The sequence below is a fragment of the Petaurus breviceps genome, unplaced genomic scaffold, assembly GCF_028583685.1.
Source record: "Petaurus breviceps papuanus isolate PSGF00001 unplaced genomic scaffold, PetGlider_PUasm1.0 37, whole genome shotgun sequence".
Taxonomy (NCBI): domain Eukaryota; kingdom Metazoa; phylum Chordata; class Mammalia; order Diprotodontia; family Petauridae; genus Petaurus; species Petaurus breviceps.
In genome coordinates this window covers 100,698,460-100,721,767 of record NW_027186296.1, presented here as the reverse complement: position 1 = coordinate 100,721,767, position 23,308 = coordinate 100,698,460, and the positions used below count along the sequence as shown (strand labels likewise).

Sequence of the window (23,308 nt, the reverse complement as noted above, 5' to 3'; positions counted from 1 at the left end):
AGCCTAAGACCCAAAGCATTCTGCACATAAAGGAAAAGCAATCAGTGGTTTGATAATCAGAAAATGAATGTGTGCTTCTAGAAGAAATAACACACACGTTGCACTTTTACTCCAAGGCAAGGAAGGTGACCTTGAGATTAAGGATACATCCTCAGAGTCCAAATAAAGAAGATTTCTGGCCATGGCAATCCATGAAGATTGGCTACTATAGTGCAGAGAAGTCCTCACATTGATGAAATATCAAGTCTTTGCAAGTATTATAGAATAAAGGAAAGAATGGGAAGAAGAGCAGGAAGTTAGGAAGGGAAACATATTGGTCCTTTATGTTTCTCTGTAATTATATACCTATTACTTTCCCCTGGTCCCATTCTCTCCTATTCCTTTAGGCATTTCAACCCTGCTTCCTACAAACTTGCCTAGGTCTCTAGTGTCATTAAAAAGCACTCACCAGACCCTACCCTTATCCCAACCTATCCGCCCTTTTACAGTCAGACTTTTTTTTAAATCCATCCATAATACTTGCCTCCCCAACTTCTCCTTTCACTCACTTCAGCACCTTGGCAAAGTGGACTTTTACCTATTAGCAAGAAACTCTCTAAATTGTCAATTATCCCTTAATTGTATAGCCCAAGGGTATGTCTAAGTCCTCAATCTTTTCATTGTAGCTCAGTCATTTTTTTTTTAGTTATGTCCAACTCTCTAGGTGGGGTTTTCTTGGCAAAGATACTGAAGTAGTTTGCCATTTCCGTCTGCAACTTGTTTTACAGATGAGGAAACTGAGGCAAAAGGGGTTAAGTGACTTGCCCAGGGTCACATAGCTAGTAAGTGTCTGAGGCAGTATTTGAACTCAGGAAGATGATCCTGACCTCAGGCTCATCCACTTCACCACCTATCTTGCCCCCCTTTCAACCTTTTTAGGGAAAATTTTTAAAAATCTGTTGTGTCAGCCTTTTCCCACTCCTGATGACTTCTTTTTGTATTGTTTTCCATTACAACTTGACTAGGCAGCTTTTGAAGGAATCTGGGCTATTATCAATAGGAAGTTAAAGAATAGATGCAGAATTTTTTTTTTTTTGCTTTTTGGAGGGCAATTGGGGTTAAGTGACTTGCCCAGGGTCACACAGCTATTTTTTTGTGTTAACTGTCTGAGGCCAGATCCGAACCCAGGTCCTCCTGACTCCAGGGCCCGGTGCTCTATTCACTGCGCCTCCTAGCCGCTCCTTAGATGCAGAATTCTTACCTGGGGTTCAAAGCTCTCAGTCACACCACTCCTACTACAGATGATGGCTCAGGCTTAAAAGTACCAAATAACCATATGCTACCTCTCATCACTCTCAGTGAGTCCTCAAGGTTCTTTCTCGTTTCGGTCCAAAGTCCACTCTTTTACCTTCTGATCCAAATTACTTTGACATCATAGCCTGTTCCCTTCCCAACCCACCCAGTGTCCCTGGCACCAACTCTATGACATCTTGACTCCTCCATAGACTTTGATCCTTGGGTGATTCTAGCCTGTGCACTTTTGAGCCACTCAGTTCTCTTCCTCTACCTCTTCTTTTCAAATCCTACCCCTTTCTTCCTATTCCAAGGTCTTTGGACCACTCCACTATTTTCCCCTGACCTAGACTAGCTGGCGTGGATTAGTAGGATCTAGTCAATAAGAGGATGTTTGAATCGATAGGAACTTTTGTAATAATCTAATCCAACCCCTTCATTTTACAGATGAAGAAAAGAGGGAGGCTCGAAAGTAATGTGGCTTTCTCATATAATTATTAATAATTATATAATTATAAGCTCCATGAAAGCAGAGACTATTTTTGCCTCTTTTTGTACCTCCAAGAGTTTAGCACAGTGTCTGATACACAGTAGATACATGCTAAATATGTTTATTGATTGATTGGTTGGTTACACTGCAGGGTAGTTCCAACACCAGAACTAAAACCCAAGTCTCCCAGTCCAGTGCTTTCCACTGCTCATTCCTTATTCCTTCAGTTCCCAGTCTCTTCACAATATCCCTCCACTAGCTACCAAGGATACATTTTCATTTCAACAGCAAGTTTTAGAGACTGAAAAAAAAAAAGGCATCCTTGTCCCAGGGGATAGAGTGTTGGGCTTGGAGTGAAGAAGGAAGAACTGACTTTGAATGTGACCTCAAACACCAGCTGTGTGACCCTGGAAAGTTAATCAACCTTTGTTTGCCTCAGTTTCCTCAACTATAAAGTGGGAGTGATAATAACAGCACCTCCCTCGAAGGGTTGTCATGAGGATCAAATGAGATAATATTTGTAAAAATGGTTAGCATAATATACTATATAAATTTGAATTCCTTTCCCTCCCCAAAGATAGTCAGAACCTCCTCAAGGTCAAAGATAAAAGGAAGGTCTCCAAGGGAACCAAATTAGTTTTAACAGTACTTTTTTGTGGCAGAATAAGAATTAAAGTAATGGGGAATGGATAAACAAATGGTGGTATATGAATGAAATAGAATATTATTAAGTTATAAAAAAAATGACAAACTTTATTCTGATGGGTCTAGATAGCTTGTCCTCAAGGATGTTTTCCCTTTGTAATCCTATGTATTTTATTTTATGCATTTAAAAACATTATTCTGAGGAGTCCATAGGCTTCTCCAACCTGCCAACTGGAATATTTGACCAAAAAAAGAAAAAGTTAAGACTTCCTGAGCCTAAAAGTCCCAAGCAATCACCCGAAGTTTTCATTCCTTCTGGGAAACTTAACACTGTTTTGAGGCTTCCATTTGTTTGATTTCTTTTTAAAATACTAGCTTGTCCTAGTGAGGGTAGCAATCCATTCAGATTGTTCTATGTGTCACAGGGTCCCATCAGGGAAATTAAGGGTGACCTATGTACACCCTAAGTATTGCAGACAGTTAAAGGAATGTTGACTCTTGACAATTCAATTTCAATTTACACTCAACCTCAGGTCCCCTCTCCCTGTTGGGACCTAATTTCCAATCTCATTTCATCCACTAAATTCTTTCCTGATTCCTAAACATGTCTGGATCTCCCCAATCTTTAAAAAAAAAAAAAGAAGAAGAAAAAAAAAACCTTTTTCTTGACCCTAATATCCCCTCTGGCTCTTGTCCTATATCTCTCCTTCCCTTCACAGCCAAATTCTGCACACACACACACACACAAAAATCTGGCTCTCCTCCTTGACCTCACTTTACCACCTCCCACTCACTTCTCTTCCCCCCTTCCTTTTGGGCTTCTGTCCACTCCACTTAACTAAACTTGCCTTTTCTAAGGCCGCTGATGATTTTGCTGCTAAATCCACTGTTTTTTCTCATTCCTCATCCTTGACCTCTCTGTAGGGCCCATTGCTGGCTACCATGATTCTGGATACTCTCTCCTCCCTGACATTTCCCAACACTGCTAAATCTCAGTAGACTATCTGACAAATTCTCTATTTCTTTTAAAGGATCACCATTCATTTCTCAACTGCTACATGTGTATACTATAGAACCATGTCCTAGGCACTTTACATTCTTCCTGTGAAATCCAACAATTCCCATGGATTCAATGATCAATTTTCTCCCTGGCTAAACTATAAGCTCCTTGAGGACAGGAATTATTTCCTTTTTGTTTTTGTGTCCCCAATGCCTACCATATAGTAAAGGCCCAAAAATATTCTTGTCAATTGACTCCCAAATTTACATATTCAACCCTCATCTCTCTCCTGACCTCTATCCAATTTCCCCTCTCCAACTGAACTAGATATTCCATTAGCATCTCAATATGTTCAAAACCAAATTCATTATCTTTCCCCTTAGACCCAATCCTCTCTTTCAAACTTCCTTATTTCTGTGAAGGGTCACTATCATTCATTCAACCACACAAGTTGCAAAGTAGAATCATCCTGGCTTTTCAGATTTACTCACACCCACCATTATCCAGTTCATTGCCAGATGTTGTCAATTCTGCCTCCTAAACAGACTCACAATCCTCCTCTTCTCTACTCACACTAGTTTAGCCCCAGACCTGAGTCTGAAGCCTACCTCTACTACTTAAAATGGTAGTGTGACCAAAATCGGGTACCTTGCCCTACAGGAGAGTAGGGGGGAAGGGAATGAGGGGGGGATGATGGAGAGGATGGCAGGTTGGGGGGGGAGGATAGTTAGAAGTACACACTTTTGAAAAGGGACAGGGTCAAAGTAGAGAATAAAACAAATGGGGGGGTGGGATAGGATGGAGGGAATATGTCTTTCACAATATACCCACAATATACCCACATGGAAATGTTTTGTGTAACTACACATACACAACCTATATTGAATTGCTTATCTTCCCAGTAAGGGTGGGTGATGAGGGAGGAAGGGAAAGAATCTGGAATTCAAAGTTTTAAAATCAAATGGTTAAAAAATATATCTTTATTATTGTTGTTGTTTTTACATGCAACTGGGAAATAAGATATACCGGCACTGGGGTATGGAGATCCATCTTGCCCTACCAGAAAGTCAGAGTGGGGTTAGGGGAGGATATAGGAAAGAGCAGATTGGGGAGGGTGTATACAGTGGGATCACTGTTTTGGGGTGGTGGATAGGGGAAAGATGGGGAGAAAATCTATAACTCAAAATCTTGTGGAAATGAATAGTGTAAACTAAAAATAAACATAAAATTTAATTTTAAAAAAATTATAGTGTGACCCTGGACAAGTCACTTTATCTCTCTGTACCTCAGTTTCCTAATCGGTAAAACACATATAATAAATAGCACCTATCTTACAGGGTTATTGTAGGATCAAATGAGTTAACATATATAAAGTGCTATGTAAACACTAGTTATTATCATCATCATTATTAATATTAACTAACCCCAAGAGTCAGAAACCATCCAGCTAGTCCAATCCATACCTAATTAAGAATATTCTCTACCCATATCTTCTCTACTTACTCATGGCTTTTACATTAAGATCTCCAGTGAAAGAGGATTCACCTATCTCCTGTGGCACCCTGTTCACTTTAGAGAGCTCCAAAGTGTTTTTTCCTTATTTGAAGCCAAAAACTGTCTCTATTTCTCCTATAGTTCTGCTTTCTGAAGCCAGGTATGATTTCATAGTATGGCCCTTAAAATAGTCAGAAAGATTTATCATCTTCCCTCTAGTGTTCTGTCCTCCAGGACAGAATATATATTAAATATACCAGTTTCTGCACAGCAGATCCTCTTCCATGGCTGTGATCTCAAGACCGTTTACAATCCTGGTTGTCCATCTCTAGAAATTTTCCCATTTATGAATGTCTTTCTTAAAACATGAACTCCAAACTAGAAACAATATATCAGATGTGGTCTGATAAAGACAAGTACAGAAAACAGCAAGACTGTCACCTCCCTAGTCCTGGATACTACATCTCCCTCAATGGAACCCACTTTCATTAGATTTTTAGCTACCATATCACGCTTTGAACATCTAAAATTTGCGGTCCACTAAACCCCTCAGATCCTCTTCAGAATGACTCCTTTCTCACCATGCCTTCCCTACTCTGCATGCAATAATTTATCTTTGTCCTTATTGAATTTCATAGTATCATATGTAACCCAACATTCTGGCTTGTTGAGATCTTTTGGGATTCATGACTATATTGCCCAACACACGGTTATACCTCCTACTTTCATGTTCATCTGCAAGTTTATAAGCATGCATTGCCTTTAATCAATTCAATGATAAAAATTTTAAACATCACAGGATCAAGCACATGTCCCTGGGGCATTTAGCAACTTAGTTCTAAATTAATGTCGAACCATTAATGACTACACTTTGGGTCTGGCTATCCAATCAGTTCCACCAAACTATACCATAACCTAGCCCAGAGTTCTTAACCTCTTTTGGGTGTCATGGACCCTTCTGGCAGTCTGAAGAAATCTAGGGACTCTGTGGACCTCAGACAAATGTTTTCAAATGTGTAAGATAACATACAAAGGAAACTAGTCATATTGCAATATAGTTGTCAAAATATCATTTAAAAAGACAGATCTTCAGGATCTGATCTATCCTCTATCTCAACATCTTTTCCAAAAACAGAGCATGAAAGACTTGTCAAGTGCTTTGCTAAAATCTAGTAAATTTTACTGAATTCCCTAGGCTTACCCATCAAAAAGAAAAGATTAGGCTACTATGACTAATTCTTTATGCTGGCTCTTTTATGATTGTTGCTCCGTCATTTCAGTCACATTCAACCTTTTATGACCCCATTTGGGGTTTTCTGGGCAAAGATACTGGAGCAGTTTGCCATTTTTCTCTCCAGCTCATTTTACAGATAAGGAAACTGAGGCAAACAGGGTTAAGCAACTTGCCCAGGATCATACACAACTAGGAAGTGTCTGAAGCCAGATTTGAACTCAGGAATATGAGTCTTCCTGATTCCCAGCCCAGCACTCTATCCACTGGGCCACATAACTGCCTCTTTTACAATTACTATTTCCTTTTCTAGATGTCCATTAATCATCCCTTTGATAGCATATTCTAGAACTCTACCAAGAACTTAATTAAAGCTAATAGTTTTATAGTTGCAAAGCATTACATATATGTATGTATGATCTAACTTATCCTCATAACAACCTTGTGACATACAGGCAGTGCAGTGCATGTATTATTAATCCCACTATTCTGAGGAGACACCCAAGGTCTATCAGAAGCTAAAACAGTTTTATGAAAGTCCTAGAGCAAATGGCAAACCTGAGTCTAGAAGTAGTACAGGACTTTGAACTCCAAGTCTAGTGTTCTTTCTATTACACTAGGCTCAGTAAGCACTACATCTTTATCCACCATCTTTGTCTGGCATTCATTCAACAGAGATTCACTAAAGAATGTGGTATAGTAGAAAGGCTTCGGAGGGCTTTGGACATGTCCCAACCCTGCCACTTCCTGGCCCTTTGACCTTCCTTGACTGACCCTCAAGTTTCTTATCAGTGAAGTATGAAGAAAGTGGAACCAGCTGATCCCTATGGCTCCTTCCAATTCTACCATTCAGTAATTCTCAAGATCTTGGATCACTTGATCCAACTTATTTCATTTACAGAAAACTTCAGCTCTGAGTGACTCAACTTCCTCATTTGACACAAATATTTATGAGTTACCATACTCTGAGGACTCAGATTTCCTGATTCCAAGTTCACTCCACTTCTCACTAGACCACAACACCTCTCTTCACTATAATCTCCAGGTCCTACAACCTTCTTAGCCCTAATAGGTCAAAGACATGCCTGTCTGTGTCGCTGTGTTACTGCAGCTCGAGCTACAGAGAATAAAAAGGGACGGAGAAAAGAGGAGAGAACTGGAGAAAAGGAAAGGGAGGAGGAAAAAGAGAAACTGGGAATGAAGAAAGAAGCTGGGGAGAGGTGCAGATGCAGATGGACCTTCTGGATGCAAACCAGGAGGTCAGAGGTTAGGTGGCTATAAGGAAGTTAAGCGATTGCATGAACAATAGGAACAGTGGATAGAATGTTAACTTCAACCTGACACTGGTCCCTTTTATAAGATAACTGCAGCTGGTAGAGAGAAGCAATGGGACATATTCAGTGTGAGCAAAGATGATGTTTACTAAAAGAAAAGCCTGTTTTGTGGGATTTCATGCTTAAATACAAGAATTATTGTGAGAAGCCAAAGGAGGAAAGGCCAGATCGGATGGGGGGATGGGGAGGAAGAGAAAATGATGAACCAGGAAAGCTGCATTTCAAATGGGCTATTTTGGGAGAGATGAACAGCTCAGATACACATAGAACCTGTTGTCTGGCCTAGAACGCCTCCTCCAGGGAGCTTTGACCACCCTCTCTCTCTCTGTGGGTCATGTCTCAGGAAACAGAGTCTGGTACTCAAAGCAGAGATAGATTTACATTTTCACTAGAAATATTGAGGTGTGAAATGGGTAGTGTATTGTCCTCTGTGAAAAAAACTACTGCTCTGGGAAAAGGGGGGGGGGGAATATTTGTCCACTGCACTACAGAAATAACAGGCCAACCGATGCATCCTACAGAACTCAGTTTGCCTCACTTTTAACTAGAGTAGCTGCAATCTGTCTGCCCCAGGATATAAATTGTAAGGAAACTGGTCAAAAATGGCTGCAATTCTAAGTCTGGCCCCAAAACAGTCTGGGGCAGGGAGAAAAACAAAGACAGAAGCAAGTCCAGGAAACCAGCCCCTATCCTAATCACAGCTGCAACTGCAAATTCTGTGGTGATTGGGGGCGGGTGGGGACCTGAAGAGAGGATGGCAAAAATGGGACCTCTGGACTGTGCTGAGGTGCACCACGTAGGACATGAGCGGGAGAAATCTAAAGATGGGGGCAAGCCCTGAAAGGGCCCTTTTCTCCTCATGGTATGGGCCATGGATTCAAAGAGTATAAGGTAAGGAGGGGAAGATACCTTTCAGAACAAGGCTGAGTCTTGCATATAAGAGGCATTTAACATGTTTCTGGAGTTGAAGGAAAAGTTGTCTTAGAGGACTTCAGACAACAGATCTTTAAAATTAAGCTGATGATGGTCACTCTCTTCTGGTCCTACTTATGACCCAATTTGGTCAAAAAGAATTGAAAGTAACTCAAGTATGTTTTTGTTTGTTTGATTTTTATTTTGGTGTTTGGGATTTTTTTTAATGGTTTAAATGAGGGAGAGAGGAGAGAAAAGCGATCTCTCTCTCTCTCTCTCTCTCTCTCTCTCTCTCTCTCTCTCTCTCTGGTCCTGTCACAAAGACAGCTTAGCATGCTTACTGTGAGGGAAATGTGCCACATGCCAGGCTGTAGGACTGGATCATAAATCCCTCTATCATTCACTTAGTGACATAAGAGAATACTTCATTCAGGGACACTGCCCAAACCTTAAACAAAGGAGATCATAAAGGAGGTGAAAGAGGAACTAAAAAACTCAACTGGACAGCCTGAGAATAAAGCTCAGGATCAATAAAACTAGCGGCAACTTGGGCAGACAGGTGGCAAACCTCTACACATGAGTCACTGGTGTGGGAGCCACAGCTTGGATCTATTTCTTCAGTCCCCTTGGTTTTTCCAGTCACAAAGAGGCTGAGTTTCATTCATCCCCTCCCATAGTTACCCAGAACCCATTTAGCTTGACTGCACACAAGGCTTGGATGAGGCTGGAGTAACCCATCCTGCTTGTTCCTATCAGATGAAAGACTACCAAGACTTTTTGCCTCTTGGACACCCGGCCTGCCTCACCCCCACGTGACTTACTGATGAAAACTATGGAGCCCTGGGTCCTGCTGCCAATCCCCCTGCTGCAGAGCCTCTATCCTCCACACAGCTGAACTTTCTTTCATGTTCTCTCTTCCAAAGTTTGAGTCTGACCTCCCTGGGAGCAAGGACTTTCACCTAACTTCTATTTGTATCCTCAGCACTTAGCATAGTTCCTGCCCATAGAAAGTAAATAAATGCTTTTTCATTCATTCAATTTTGATGCTTAAACACTAAAAGTCATATTACTATAGTACTTAACTGGAATTTCGGTCTGTTGTTTCAAAAGTGCTTGCAGAGACTCTGTCATCAGAGGTAGGTAGAGGATGTGCCATAATACCCATGTCACAGAGGAAAGAACCGAGGCCACGAGACATGAAGACACTTGCCCAAAATCACAGAGACTTGGACAGAACCAGAGCCAGGGGTAGAATTAAAGTCAGGACTCAGGCCCTCTTTCAATATCATTCTCATCAGGGCAATTGGAGGTGTTTGATGGGAATTGTTGTTTTCTTTTAATACAACAGTCTTTTCTGAGCTAGTTAATTATTTTTAAGTTTTCAAATCAAGTCTACCCATACGAGTTCTTTTCAAAAATCTCCACCAAAAGCCAAACATGATGTATCTATTATTATCTTCAGGGAAACAGCTGAAAGCTCAGTTCACAAAAACACTATCAACTTTCCCCTTGATAAGCATCTGGCTCAGTTCCTGACCTTCCCAGATTTCTCAGCTAAGCAGTCTTCCTGCTCTGGCTACTCCTTGTTGTGAGACTGCTCTGCCAAAATCATTCAGCCTCCCTCTGGAATTCTCTTTCCTCAGGCAAAGTGGCCCAGAGTAGGATGCCTGAACTCCAGAGACATCAATTGCTTAAGGGGATTGGAGGAAGTAAGGATCAGTGACTTGAGTGAAGGAATGAGAACCCTAGATCAAGTGGGGCGGCGAGAAACTAGGGAGAGCAGGGCGTATTGTGAACAGGTGATGCTGGGAAAGCCCAGGCTTTACATCAGTGCCTGATACATAGCAGAAGCACAGGCTTCTGTGCTGGCTAACCCAAAGGTTCTTAATTTGGGGTCTCTGGGTAGATTTCAGGAGACACAGGAACTTTCAAAGGTAATAAATTATGTCCTTTTTTTTAGTATAGTTGGTTTCCTTTTTAATACTATGTATTTTATTTTATACATGTAAAAACTATTTTGAGAAGGGTTCGCCAAACTGCCAAAGGGACCTAATACACAAAAAAAAATGTTTAGAACCCTTGATCTAATTCAAACCATTAATTGTATATATGAGAAAGTAGAAGTCATTGGGTTAAAGGGACTTAGTAAGGTTAGCAAGGTAATAAATGATAAAGTCTGGTCATCTGTCCTCAATCCTGGCACCCACCATGCTGCCTCTCCAGTCCATACAAAGCCAAGGAGTCAGAGTGTAGCTGAGCAATGGTGAGGAACCAGAGGTACAGGTGAAAGGAAAATGGTTTGACTGATAAGACATTCTCAGGACAAAGAAAACAGAGATTTAGAAAGGAACAAGGTGAGGTCGTGGGGGGGGGGGGGGGGGGGGGGGGGGGGGGGGGGCAGTGCAGGGATGGAAGAGGAAGTTAGCAAAAGGCAAGCAGATGGCAGAAGTAATTTCTGACTCAAGTAATCAGTTCATGAACAATTAAAATCAAGATGGTGTAGCAGAAGCAACATTCTTTGTCAAATAGGGTCAAAAGATCTGTGTTCTAATCCCTACTCTGCCACTAAGGGTAAGGGAAGGAAATAACTACTTATACTATACCTACTATGTGTCCTAAGTGCTTTGATACTCATGACAACCCTGCAAAGTAGATGCCATTAGTATCCCTATTTTGTAGTTGAGGAAACTGAGGTAAATAGAAGTTAGATGACTCGTCCAGGGTCATACAAGGTCATACTCTAAGACCTAGTGTGACCATAGGCAAGTAGCTTCCCCTTTCTGGGTATTAGTTTCCAAATATTTAAAATAAATTGGTTTAGAAAATGTTGAAAGTTTCATGTGTCACTAACAGTCTGTGATTTAACAAATTGTAAAAGTACAGTTTTTTAAATCTACCTGATACATAATTTCTATTTCTCTAAAATATTGTTATTTTTAATGCTACATTCATTTTCTTCCTTTATAAGAACCAATTATTTAGGGGCGGGTAGGTGGCACAGTGAATGGAGTGCTGGCCCTGGAGTCAGGAGGACCTGGGTTCAGATCCCACCTCAGACACTTAACACAAAAACTAGCTGTGTGACCTTGGGCAAGTCACTTAATCCCAACTGCCCTCCAAAAAGGCAAAAAATAACAAAAAAAAGAACCAATTATTTAAGAGAAAATTCTTAGCAACATTGAATTCAAAAATGCCTTTTGGGGACCTTATTTGAAAACCACTTTTGGGTTAAGATGATGCAAGGAGGAAAAAAAAAAACTACTGTCCTATATTCTTCCATTGAATTTAGGAAACATTTGTTCTGAACAAGCTTATGCCTGCATTGGTATAAGAGAAGGAGCCTTGGGAGATAGGGAGCCAATGGACATATGCTCTCACCCTGGCTCTACCATTCATTGGACAATTGACACTGGACTCCTTAATTCCAGAAGAGAGAGTAGGACTGATAACTGTGCATCTCTACCTCACTTAAATCCATTTCACATGTGGCACAAGACATCCCCATGATGTCACTGGTCTTCTTCAAAAAGGAAGGACAAATGACCACCACCACTCACTGGTTTTGTGTGATCTTGGACAAGACACCTTCTCTGGGCCTCAGTTCCCCCAAGTGTAAAATGAATGGGTGTGATTAAATTATTTTAAGGGTCCCTTCCAAGTTAACATTCTCTGATTCTATTCAAACCCCACCCTGCTCCAAAGCATCATTCAATTAGATTTGCCTTTTTCTTTCCACAGATCATGATAACATATTTTGTCTTTCTAAAGTCAAGAACAACCACTAACTGGAAAGACTTGTAAGCTGGAGAAGACAATTTAATAACTGAGTATAGAATGACTTTTATCCTATACCAGTTGCTCCAGTTTAAGACTGATTTCTTATTGGTCATCGTGGCTTTTAGTGACTTAAGAGGTTGGTCATTTTGTCCCAAAGAAAGGCTGATGAGGTTATAGAAGAACGTGAAACATTTCTGCCCTGATTCACTAACTTTATTACATTCATTATAATTTCTGTGCTGATTGTTCTTCTCCAGCCTAACACTGTAATTATGGTTCACAGTGACATTTTTCTGAGCTTAGAACTTTTAGTAGGGGGGTGGGGGAGGCAAAATTGGTCCACAGACCGATAGCTTTTTGCAAGTCTTTCAGGTCAAGGAAGTTTTTTAAAGCCATTTCAGCTCCTTTTTTTTTTTAAAGGCTGCATGGAAAATCATAGCCTTCACTAGGCAAACAGCTTCAGGGACTTTGAGGTTGGAACTTCCCAAATGATGTCTATGATGCCCTTCCTTCTTTTGCTGACAAGCCTGTGGCTTTGGCCCTACTTATTCTCAACCAAAAGCTTATTGTCAAATGCAGGGATTTTTCATTGGGTCCCAGATTTTTAAAGCTGACTTGCTCAAAATGAGCCAGACTGGACCCCAGGTCTCCTGACTCCTTAACTCTACATCATGCTACTCAGTGATAAATGAATTATCGACTTTTTTTGAGAGGGAGGGAATTGATCATGGTTCTTTTTGGATGACTTTGGTTAATTCCAGTCCTACTTTTACTCATGTTGAACATCTATGAGAGACACAATCTAAAGACAAATCAACAAAATCAAGAGCTATCACGGGTTATTAAACCTCATGCTGTCAAGAAGAAAGGGAAATAAACCTAAGACACATCAGTAATAGAAAATTTTTACAATTTAACCTTTTGATTCACATATGCTTCACGGTATGGGTCCTGACAAGGTACCACATGTTACCCATCTTATTGTCATACCTTGCCAAGGGGAATTTACTACTGGGGAGATGTGATAGAATAAGGATCTCCTCTTGGGGGTTTCCTGTCTGCCAAGAAATGGTGAATATTATTGCCTTCTCCTACAGTCTCCAGATGGCAGTTATTTTCCAGTTGGATCAAAACTGGCAGGAATTTCTGTAAGCATCATCTCCCCTCCCCCACTGAGAATTGATTAGCCATTTAATATACTGGCAGCCTACTGAAAGCTCTCCAATTTATGTGGAACAAAGATGACTCAACTCTTGGAGTATACTAGAAATATGAAGTCCCCAAATCTTCTCCCATGCAATGAGCCCCATAACAAAACCGAAAAGGAAGTTTATTATAAGCAGATTACTGTTCTTTCTATAGAATCCTGTTACACAACAAGTAGGAAAGGGCTTCTCAAGCTTGGAAAATTATGAACCAAGGTCTGACTGATAATGTTGATCCATTATGGGTAGAATGTAGGCTTTCTCTCAGACAGTCAAGTAGGACAGCAGATAGTGTTGGACTTGGAGTCAGAAAGGTCTGAGTTCCTATCCTGTCCCAGACACATACTAGTCATGTAACCTTGGCCTCAATTTCTTTATTTGTAAAAGGGAGCTAATAATAGCACCTACTTCACAGAGTCATTGTGAGGAGCATTTTAGATCATATTTATAAAATGTTTTGAAAATCCTAAAGTGCTATATAAGTACTAGCAATTGTTAGTGTTATTTTTGTTCCTTCAGAGGAGGGATTATTTCATTCTTTGCATTTATCTCCCCTGTGCCTGGCACAAGAGTAGGTGCTTAATAAATGCTTGATGAATGATTATTAAACTTGGAATTACCAGCGACTCCAGCAGTAAACCCAAGACCACCAGTGAATCATGATTATTATGACTTCGTGTCAATTTCTGTGTTCTCCCATGGATAATAGGGCAAGAGTTCCCAATGTTTTATAGTCTCCATCCTGCCCCCCTCCCCCACACCTTCAAGTAAACCATCCTGCCCTGTTATTCAATATAAAAAGAAATAAGTTCTGCAATTTGCTATGCATATGCACATAAGAACTAAAATAGATTAATTTATAAATAGAATTAAAACATTGGTTGGGAAAGAAGGAAGGAAGGGAGGGAGGGAGAAAGGGAGGGAAGGAGGGAGGGAGGGAGGAAGGAAGGGAGGGAGGAAGGAAGGGAGGGAGGAAAAGAGGAAGGGAGGGAGGAAGAGAGGAAGGGAGGAAGGGAGGGAGGGAGGGAGGAAGGGAGGAAGGGAGGAAGGAAGGAAGGAAGGGAGGAAGGGAGGAAGGGAGGAAGGGAGGAAGGAAGGAAGGAAGGAAGGAAGGAAGGAAGGAAGGAAGGAAGGAAGGAAGGAAGGAAGGAAGGAAGGAAGGAAGGAAGGAAGGAAGGAAAGAAGGAAGGATCTGAACCCACGTCTTCCTGATTCCAGGTCAGGCACTCTATCCACCACACCACCTAGCTGTTTGAATGGAGGAAGAAAAAATTAATTCAGTCCTTAACAAATAAGTATCATGGTATAATGAACAAAACATTTGATATACTTAGTAGACCTGGGTTCCAATCTTGGCTCTGCTCCTCATAATCTAAGTGATATGTGCAACTCTGAGAAAGTCAACCTATGATTCCTCATTTGTACCTCACAGATATTATCAGAAGCATTAGGTAGATGTAAACTATTTCTATTATATTGGAAATTATATCATACAACCTTATTATTCATTCAACGTTCCTGCTTGCTATTTATCTGTCCTCAAAGAAATTTCAAGCACTGCCAAGATATGTCACATTAAAAAAATACATTAAGCATGGGCATTAAAGTTATTTATTTGAAACATAGGCGCATGGAAATTTTACTTACCAAATTTGAGACCCAGAGGTGTCTAGATCACATAAATCTAAAAAGAAGTCAAAAACTAGTCCCAAATCCCTGGCTCTACCCCTAGTTCTGACCACAATTAGCTCATGAGGCCTTCTAATTGCTTATTGAATACGTAGTTATTTTGAGCACTGCTGTAGCTGTTTCAAAAGCAACAAAGTAGATGTCACTTGATATTTGTTTCAAGCCCATTACTAATTTATAAAATTCTAATATTGAGTGAGAGCAACAGAAAGGAGGATCCATTAAGGTGTATGGATCAGGACAATTTATTCCCCCCAAGGTGAATACTTCTACTTTTCACCTAAATACATTCAACTGTCACTGCTCTTCCCGATGAGTTATATACTTAGAGACTAAACAGAGTCATTTCTTCTGAAATGCCCTTCCCATTACTCAGCATGTGTCCTGGCTTCAAATACAGTTCAGATATCTCAGACCCTCCTCATCCCATTCTATCCCTTCTTTTTCACTCCATCTGTCTCTCACATTTGGATTCATAATTTTCCTTCTTTCCCCCCTTCTCTTTCATTCCTCTTAGGGGAATATACTAAACATAAAATTCTGGGTGACCTTTTATATCCTCTCCCTTCAAGAATAAACCCAAACTTGCCCACAGACAGGAAAACAAGAAATACAAAGCTTCGTACGGACCCTTGGGAGCAGAGACTGTGTGTGGTTTTGTTTTTCTCCTTTTCTTTATATCCACAGAATTTAGAACAGTGCCTGACATATAGAAGGCACTTAATTAACACTCCTCTACATGCAAGCTGATCTCAAAAGTAGGTAGAAGTTTTCCTGGTTTTACAAAATGCCGCCTCCCCATCCACTACCACCAGAGAACAGACCCATTCAACAAACATTGAAGAAGAATGATCCTTCACTAAAGCTCTCCTCTGATGCCTTATTGTAGTAAGGAGGTGACCCTGAACCTTCCTGGGCAGTGCCAGCCAGGACATAAGTTCTCACAGCTCCTACACCAAGATAGGGAGATTGAATTAAGCTAAATTCAGAGTCAACTCAATAAGCAGTGACTAAATGCCTATTGCATGCTAAGTCCTGAGGGTACAAAAAAAGGTCAGACAGTCTCTGTTCTCAAGGCACTCACAGTCTAATGGACATGCAAACAACTATCTGCAAAGAAGATATATACATAATAAATAAAGAAGATATATACAGAATAAAGAAGATATATACAGAATAAAGGAGATATATAGAGAATAAATATATACAGAAAAAATAAATACATACAGAATAAATAAATATAAAAAATAAATTAATAAATCATCTTATAGGGGAGCCACTAGCATTGAGAGAGACTAGAACAAGTTTCTTGTAGAAGGTTGTATTTTAGCTAAGAATGAAGGAAACCAGGAGATTGAGATGCAGAGAAAGAGAGTTTCAGGCATAGGGGACAGTCAGTGAAAATTCCTGGAGTCAGGAGATAGGGTATCCTCTTTGAAGACCAGCAAGGTCAGCCAATCTCACTGGATCATAGGCAATGTGGTGTAAGAAAGTTTTATCAACAGGTTGGCCCCAAGGTGATAAATTATTTTCACTCAAAGAATTCTCAAAGACCATCTGCTAAAGTATAGCAAGACTGAGCTTATGGAAACCAATGAAATCCAAAAGGCCTTCTTGAATTACTGAAATTTGGGAATTGTCATCAGCTTACATTTGTATGGCATTTTGTGGCAACAAAGCCCTTGACATCCAGTATTTTATTTGGTCCTTACAACCTGTGAGGGAGGTAGCAAATGTATTTTTGTCCCTATTTTAACTGATGAGAAGAAAGGTTAGGTGACTTTGCTCCAAGATTACATGCTGAATATATGACAGGGCTGGGAATCAAATCCAGATCTTATGACTCCAAGTTCCATGCCCTTTCCACCACCATCTTGCTGACTCCATTAAATGGCCAAGTAGAACACATAACCATGCTAGGTCCTACAGAAATTCTACATTCTTCCAGACAACTGGGTTCAAATTCTCCCTTCAACACAAACAAACTGTGAACACCAAAAAAGTTCACTTTGCCTGGATGGGAATGTTGAGAGGATCAGAGGCCAAAACGTAGGTCAAGTGTTTTGCCAATCTTAAAACACTATGTGAATGCCAGTCACTATTTTTATTCTTTAGTATATCCCAGCATAGCAGTGCCCCGATCATTATTACCTCACCAGAACCCCTCTAATTACCACTTGATAACCAGGTCCCAGATCAAATGGGATCCCAGACTGTATATTTATCACATTGCTCCTGGAAAAGCAATCATCTCCTGTTTTATCTCATCAATTAACTGGGTATGCCACCTTCCTGCCTATACAAGACAACAGATACATCCTTGCCTTTGGGGAATTTAAAGTCTAGACAACAACTACCTGGGGCTCCTGGGTCTTTCTGACTCTCCCACACTTCTGCAGCCACTTTGTAACACCTCTTTTTCCAAAGCTGCAGGCAAAAGGGGACTCCAGTGTTTGTCTAAGGCAATTAGGTAAGCAAGTGGCTGCTCTCTACTCCCAAGTGTTAATAACTTGGTAAATTCCAAAGCTTGTTAAGTGAATACTCCCAGCCAAGGATAAATTAGAACTAGCTTGACTGCTGTTGCTACCTTGGGACTTTTAAGGTCTTTGAGCAATTAAAATACAAACAGTAACAGTTGGCTTGCTCTCTAAAAATATCTTTTTCAAAACTGTTGCCTCACACTCAGACTATTATAATTTTCTTCAGACTGGCCACCAAGCCCCACCCACCCCTAACCCTTCTAAGTATTTTGCCAGATTAATCCTTAACATCACTTTCATTAGGTCACTCCTCAGCTCAAAAATCTTTGATAACTCCCTGTTGCCTACAGGATCAAGTCCAGTGTCTGTACTTGGCCAGGAATTCAAGGCCATCCACAATCCAAACTGCAGACCTTTCCAGACTCACGAATGATCCCCATATACTCACTGTTCTCAGCTCAACTGAAGGCCATCCACAATCCAAACTGCAGACCTTTCCAGACTCAGACCTCACGAATGATCCCCATGTATTCACTGTTCTCTGCTCAACTGAACTAAGCATCTCACTGTGATCTACAAACATCACTGATGTTTTCCCACTTGCAGACCTTTGCCTATGTTTTCCCCAGCCTCTGGAAAGTCTTTCCTTTGTCTCTTCCCTTCTACTTCAGCTAGAATAGATTTGTAATGCTTTAAACGACCTTGGAGATCAAGTCTTAAAGCAGTTCAGGAATCTTTATTGTTACAGATTAAGAAACTCGGGCTCAAAGCCTCAAACTGAACCCTAGTCTTCAGACTTGAAATCCACCACTTCTAAATGTCCCCCACAGCCTCCTTGTCCAATCATCTAAACTCCTATAATATTTAATCTCTGTACCACCCATTCTACACTAAGCTAGTTGCTTACTCTTTCATGTAAATCCATCTTGGCTCCCCAAGACTGTAAGCTCCTTGAGGACCAGAACTGTTTTATACTCATTTGTGAAGTGATTCAAGAAGTCCAAAAACCCAATCCCAAGGTGATTTCTCAGGTATGTCACACTGTTAAATATTCCTAGTTCACCATACCGATCTCTGTTCCTCAAAAGAAAATTTGGACAAAATCCTCTTCCTTTTTATTTCCTTTCCCTCCCCCCTTTCTTGACAGTTGGTACAAGCAAATCTGGCTCTAGGTGACAGCAGGAAGGCCCTTGCCAAACTGTACTCAAGCTGGCAGATTTTATTCAATTAGAAACATCTGGTTTCAGGGGAGGACTTGCCAGCTCTATGTTGCTTATGGATTTTTTTTCCATGAGGTTTCTTTACATTCTCCCCCCCCCCCCCATAAGAAACACTTCATGTTGAGGACCCACATGAAAATGCAAACTCTTTTTCTTCTTAAATTCCCTTCTCACCCCCTGATCAATAAACCCCATGTTTCTTCTCCAAGTTTTCTGTTTCAAATGACTTTGAAAATGGGGCAGAAGACAAGGAGTTAAATCCATGTCTTTTCCATAATTCTCTATACATCAGCTATTCTAAACCAGAATTCCTTATTCAAATGGGCAGTTCATTTTTTTTCTCTTCTTTTTTAGGTACATGGTGAGAAGCACTAAAAACAGCAAACCACACAGTGGTTCTACTGTTAAGCCATCACAACTATTAAATTGGTGTCCTCTTTGAAATGAGTTCAGTTTTGGAGGGAGGAACGTTTTGAATGAAAATGGAAATTCTAATTGTTCTTTTACCCTCTACATTCTTCCATGAGCCTGCCCCATTGATCTCCTTTCATTCCTCATTACCCTGTACCAGACTGATGCCACCGAGGTTGGCATAGCCTAACAATGAACCAATTCAAAGTTAATACTTCTGCTCCCTTCCAATAAGGAGGTGATAGGATGAAGAGCAATCACATTAGGAGTCAGAAGTAGATATCTGGGGACTAATATTGGCTCTACCACTGAACTGTAAGAATGGACAAGTCACATGAATTCTAAGTCTCAGTTGAAAAATGTGGATAATATAAACTCACCTTGTGGCCTACCCCTCTTTGGTTGTTGCTAAATGAGATCATAGATCAAAAGGGCCTGGGAAAACTGTAAAGTGCCGTGCAAAAGTAAGTTGCAGTTGATAATAAAGAAAAGACAGAAAGAGCTTTGAATTTGGAGTCAGACAAGAGTTTGAATCTAAACTCTGATATTTATGTACTTTTATGCCAAGCCATACCGTGGGCCTCAGTGTCTTCATTTGTAAAGCCAAGAAAACTGAGCTAGATGGATATGTAATTCCTACCAAAATAAGTGCCTCGAATCCCATAGTTCTATAAAAAGGTCATTAACATCCCAAACAGGGGCCTCACACACCACAGGTGACCAACCACACATCTAGTTACCACCTCAGGGGGCGACAAGGAGGCTGGTCTCCCCTCCCCTACTTCCTCACTGTAGGTACACCTCGGAGTCAGCCGACGTGCGCTCACCTTGGCCACAGTTGCCCCGTTGGATGACGATGACTGGAGGCTGCCCGATTTTTTCGGAACGCCGGCTCGCTGCCTTCAGCTGGCACAAGTTTCCGTAGGTCTTGGCGTCGCTGCCGCACACCGGCTCGCTGCTGGCACAGACGCACAGCCCGGACTGGGCGCGTCTCCTCACTGTGGCCGAAGCTGCTACCCCGAAGGGCACCACGCACTGGAGCCCCTCGCCGCACGGGCCCTCGCCTCCCGCGCCTCCGCCGCACGCCTCGCCCTCCTTGGCGCCGCACACCTGGCAGCAGCCACAGGCATCCAGAACGCTGCCGCCTTCGCAGTCGTCGGGCGGCGGCGGGCAGCGCGTGCGGTCGCAGCGCTCAGGGCAAACCAGGGGGCTAGCCTCGTAGCGGCTCCTGGAGAGCTGGGCGGCGCCGGGCACTGGGGGCAGCAGCAGCAGCAGGAGCAAGGGCGGCAGTACAGCCCCTAAACCGCGGGTAGGCATGATCAGCCGAAAGAAGGGAGATGCGAAGCGCTGCGTACAGCAAGGAGATGGGACACAGTGAAGTGGCTGGATGGCGGCACAGAGCAGAGATCTGCGAGGCGTCCCGGGGCTTGGGCAGGCAGGGAGGCAAGGCTTCGGGAACTCAGAAATTCTCTACTCTCCCAGAGCAGAGGGAAGAGAGGAGAGGCCCCTGCAAAGAGCAGAACAGCTTGCGCCAAGAGCGCCCGGGAGGAGGAGAGAAGACTGGTCGTGGAGAGGACTAGACGCCAAATCTCTCCGAATCGGGACAGCGTTTGCTTTTTAAACCGACTGAAAAGGGAAGGGGGGAAACAATCTCGTGTGTATATCTGCGTGAGCCGGGCCGAGCTCATTGGCTTCTGTGGGCGGTGACGATTAGGATTTGGGAAGGGCACTAGAGGCTGAAGCCTAAAGCGCCGCTGGCCAGGGGGCCGGCCAGATTCCTGGCTCGGCTGAGGACCGCCCGGCGCCCGCAGGCGGGGGAGGAGGTGGAAGGGGAAGGAAGAGGAGGGACTGAGAGAAAGAGAGAGAGCCAGGCGAAGGGATGCCAGGCGGGTCTGAGCAAGGGAAGACTGGCAGGGCTGAATCAGAGTGAGATGCTATGAGAGAACCCTGACAGAATGGGGGGAGAGGAGACAGAGATGATAAAAGAGGGAAAGGCACCCGTGGGAAGTGGGGAGACTAAAGGGTAAGAGATAGGGGCGCCACACTTGAAATGCAACCTGAAATTGGATTTTACTTTTGCAACTTCGGTTCCAATCCATCTTTCTAGAGCTGTTCCTCTCCATGACTCAGGCTCATAAAAAATTAAGGTCTTTCTCGGCAAAGAACGTGAGTGGGTCAGAAGGGTGGGGCAAGAAGGGAAAGCAGAAAAGTTCTCACAGCCGTTCTCAGTTAAAAACATATACACGGGATTGAGCCGTGCTTAAGTGTGATCAGTTATGTGATTAGTAACATAGTGGTATAAATGAAGCTACATCTGTGTTTTACAAAGTTAACTTTCCTTATAGCATGTCAATAGACCATGCACCTCAAAAATCCCTGTTTTAGTCTCCATATTCCTTGGACAGATACATGTCCTTTGCAACAGAGGAATAAAAATATAGGACAGTGGTTGCCCCTTTTACAAAGTGAACATTTCTCTCTAATGGAATTAGAGAAGTAGCCTTGCAATCGACTGACTGAAGCTTTGCCATACCTTTGGTGGCCGTTAAGAAGCAAGTTTGTCAACCATGAGAGTGAGATCGGATACAAAGAAGGCAAGGAAAAAAAATCTTTGTGAAGTATAAACCCTCATGCCATACCAGAAGAGAGGAGGGCTTTTCATCAGCTGTGGAATTTAACATCAGACCTACTCAGTGCCAGAGATAGGACAGAAAGGAGAATGGATATAAATATGCATGAACATGTTATTGTTCAGTCGTGTCCAACTTTTTGTCACCCCATTTGGGATTTTCTTGGTAAAGAAAATGGAATGGTTTACCATTTCCTTCTCCAGCTCATTTTATAGATAAGGAAAATGGGGCAAACAAGGTTAAGGGACTTGGGCAGGGTCACACAGGTAGCAAGTGTCTAAAGCCAAATTTTAACTCAATAAGATAAGTCATCTTGACTCCAGGCCTGGCAGTCTACCCACTGTGCCATCATGGATGGATGGATGGATGGATGGTGGGTGGGTGGATGAGAAAGTGTGAGAGAGTTTGGTAGTAGAGAAGGGGAGTAACCAGGAATTCAAGAGTGATTTAGCTCTGGAAGGCAGGAGGAAGAGCAGACCCAACTGAGCAAATGGCCAAGCTGAGACACATTAAGGGAGCAGGATGATTACGATATTAGGGGACTTGGAATATTTGGCCAAATATCTTCTCCACGTTGTATTCCTTATATTTTTGCTTCGCTAACAATGTACTTTAATGTTATGCAGCTCTTCCCAAAGACGATGTGTATTTGTGGTGAAGTGAACCTTTTCCCCCACACCCCATTTATGAAGGAGTACTTTGTAACTATAGTTATGTCATCTTCAAAGCCCTTGTTTTGATCTAATTGTCTACTATCTGACAATTAAACAAGATTGTATTGATGGGGGCTTGTAAGCTTTTAAGCATCTTAAAGAGTAGAGTAACTTAAAGAATACCGTTGAAACTCATCAGTTTTAAGATTAGAAGCCAGTGAAATCCTTGATGTGCTTACCACAGTGCCTGGAACATAGTAGGCATATAATAAATGTTAATTGACAATACATATTCTGTGTTGCAAAGTGAAAGGAGAAAGTATGGTGTGATTCACCTTGAACAAAGTAGGTGCTCAATAAATGTTGAGTAAATTGAATTAACAGACAATATTAGTTGTATAATAATCTGGGGTCTCCTGGGCCTCAGCAAGCTAATGTGCTGTTGGGCTAATCTATAACATATTAACTATTTTAGTCTATTCAAAGGTAAAATTCCCAGATCTGGGAAAGAGCAGGATTTAAATAGTGTAAAGATACTATGTTGTATGAATGTAATGGAATAGTGTTGTGCTATACAATGTGAAGAGTTGGTTTCAGAGAAATCAGGGAAGACTTGTATGAACTGATGCAGAGCAAGCAAAACCAAGAGAACAAAAACCTCAATATTGTAAAAGTGAACAATTCTGAAAGACTTAAGAATCCCAATAAATGATATGAATGAACATGATTCCAAAAGACCAATGATGAAGAATGTTGCCCTACTGATAACAGAGAAGAGACGGACTAGTATGCAGAATGAGACATTTTTGGATGTTGTCAATATGAAGATTTATTTCATTTTACTATTTTTATTTGTTAAGAGAAT

General features: G+C 41.6%; 1 protein-coding gene across 1 annotated transcript in view; it reads right to left on the bottom strand.

Moving 5' to 3' along the window:
- HTRA1 (HtrA serine peptidase 1) overlaps positions 1-20,884 on the bottom strand; it is a 71,664-nt gene extending 50,780 nt beyond the window's left edge. Inside the window, exon 1 of the mRNA XM_069099154.1 lies at positions 19,988-20,884. Coding sequence (XP_068955255.1) covers positions 19,988-20,477 — 490 coding nt within the window. The 5' untranslated portion in view covers positions 20,478-20,884. The remainder of the gene's footprint in view (positions 1-19,987) is intronic.
- Positions 20,885-23,308: the final 2,424 nt, after the last annotated feature.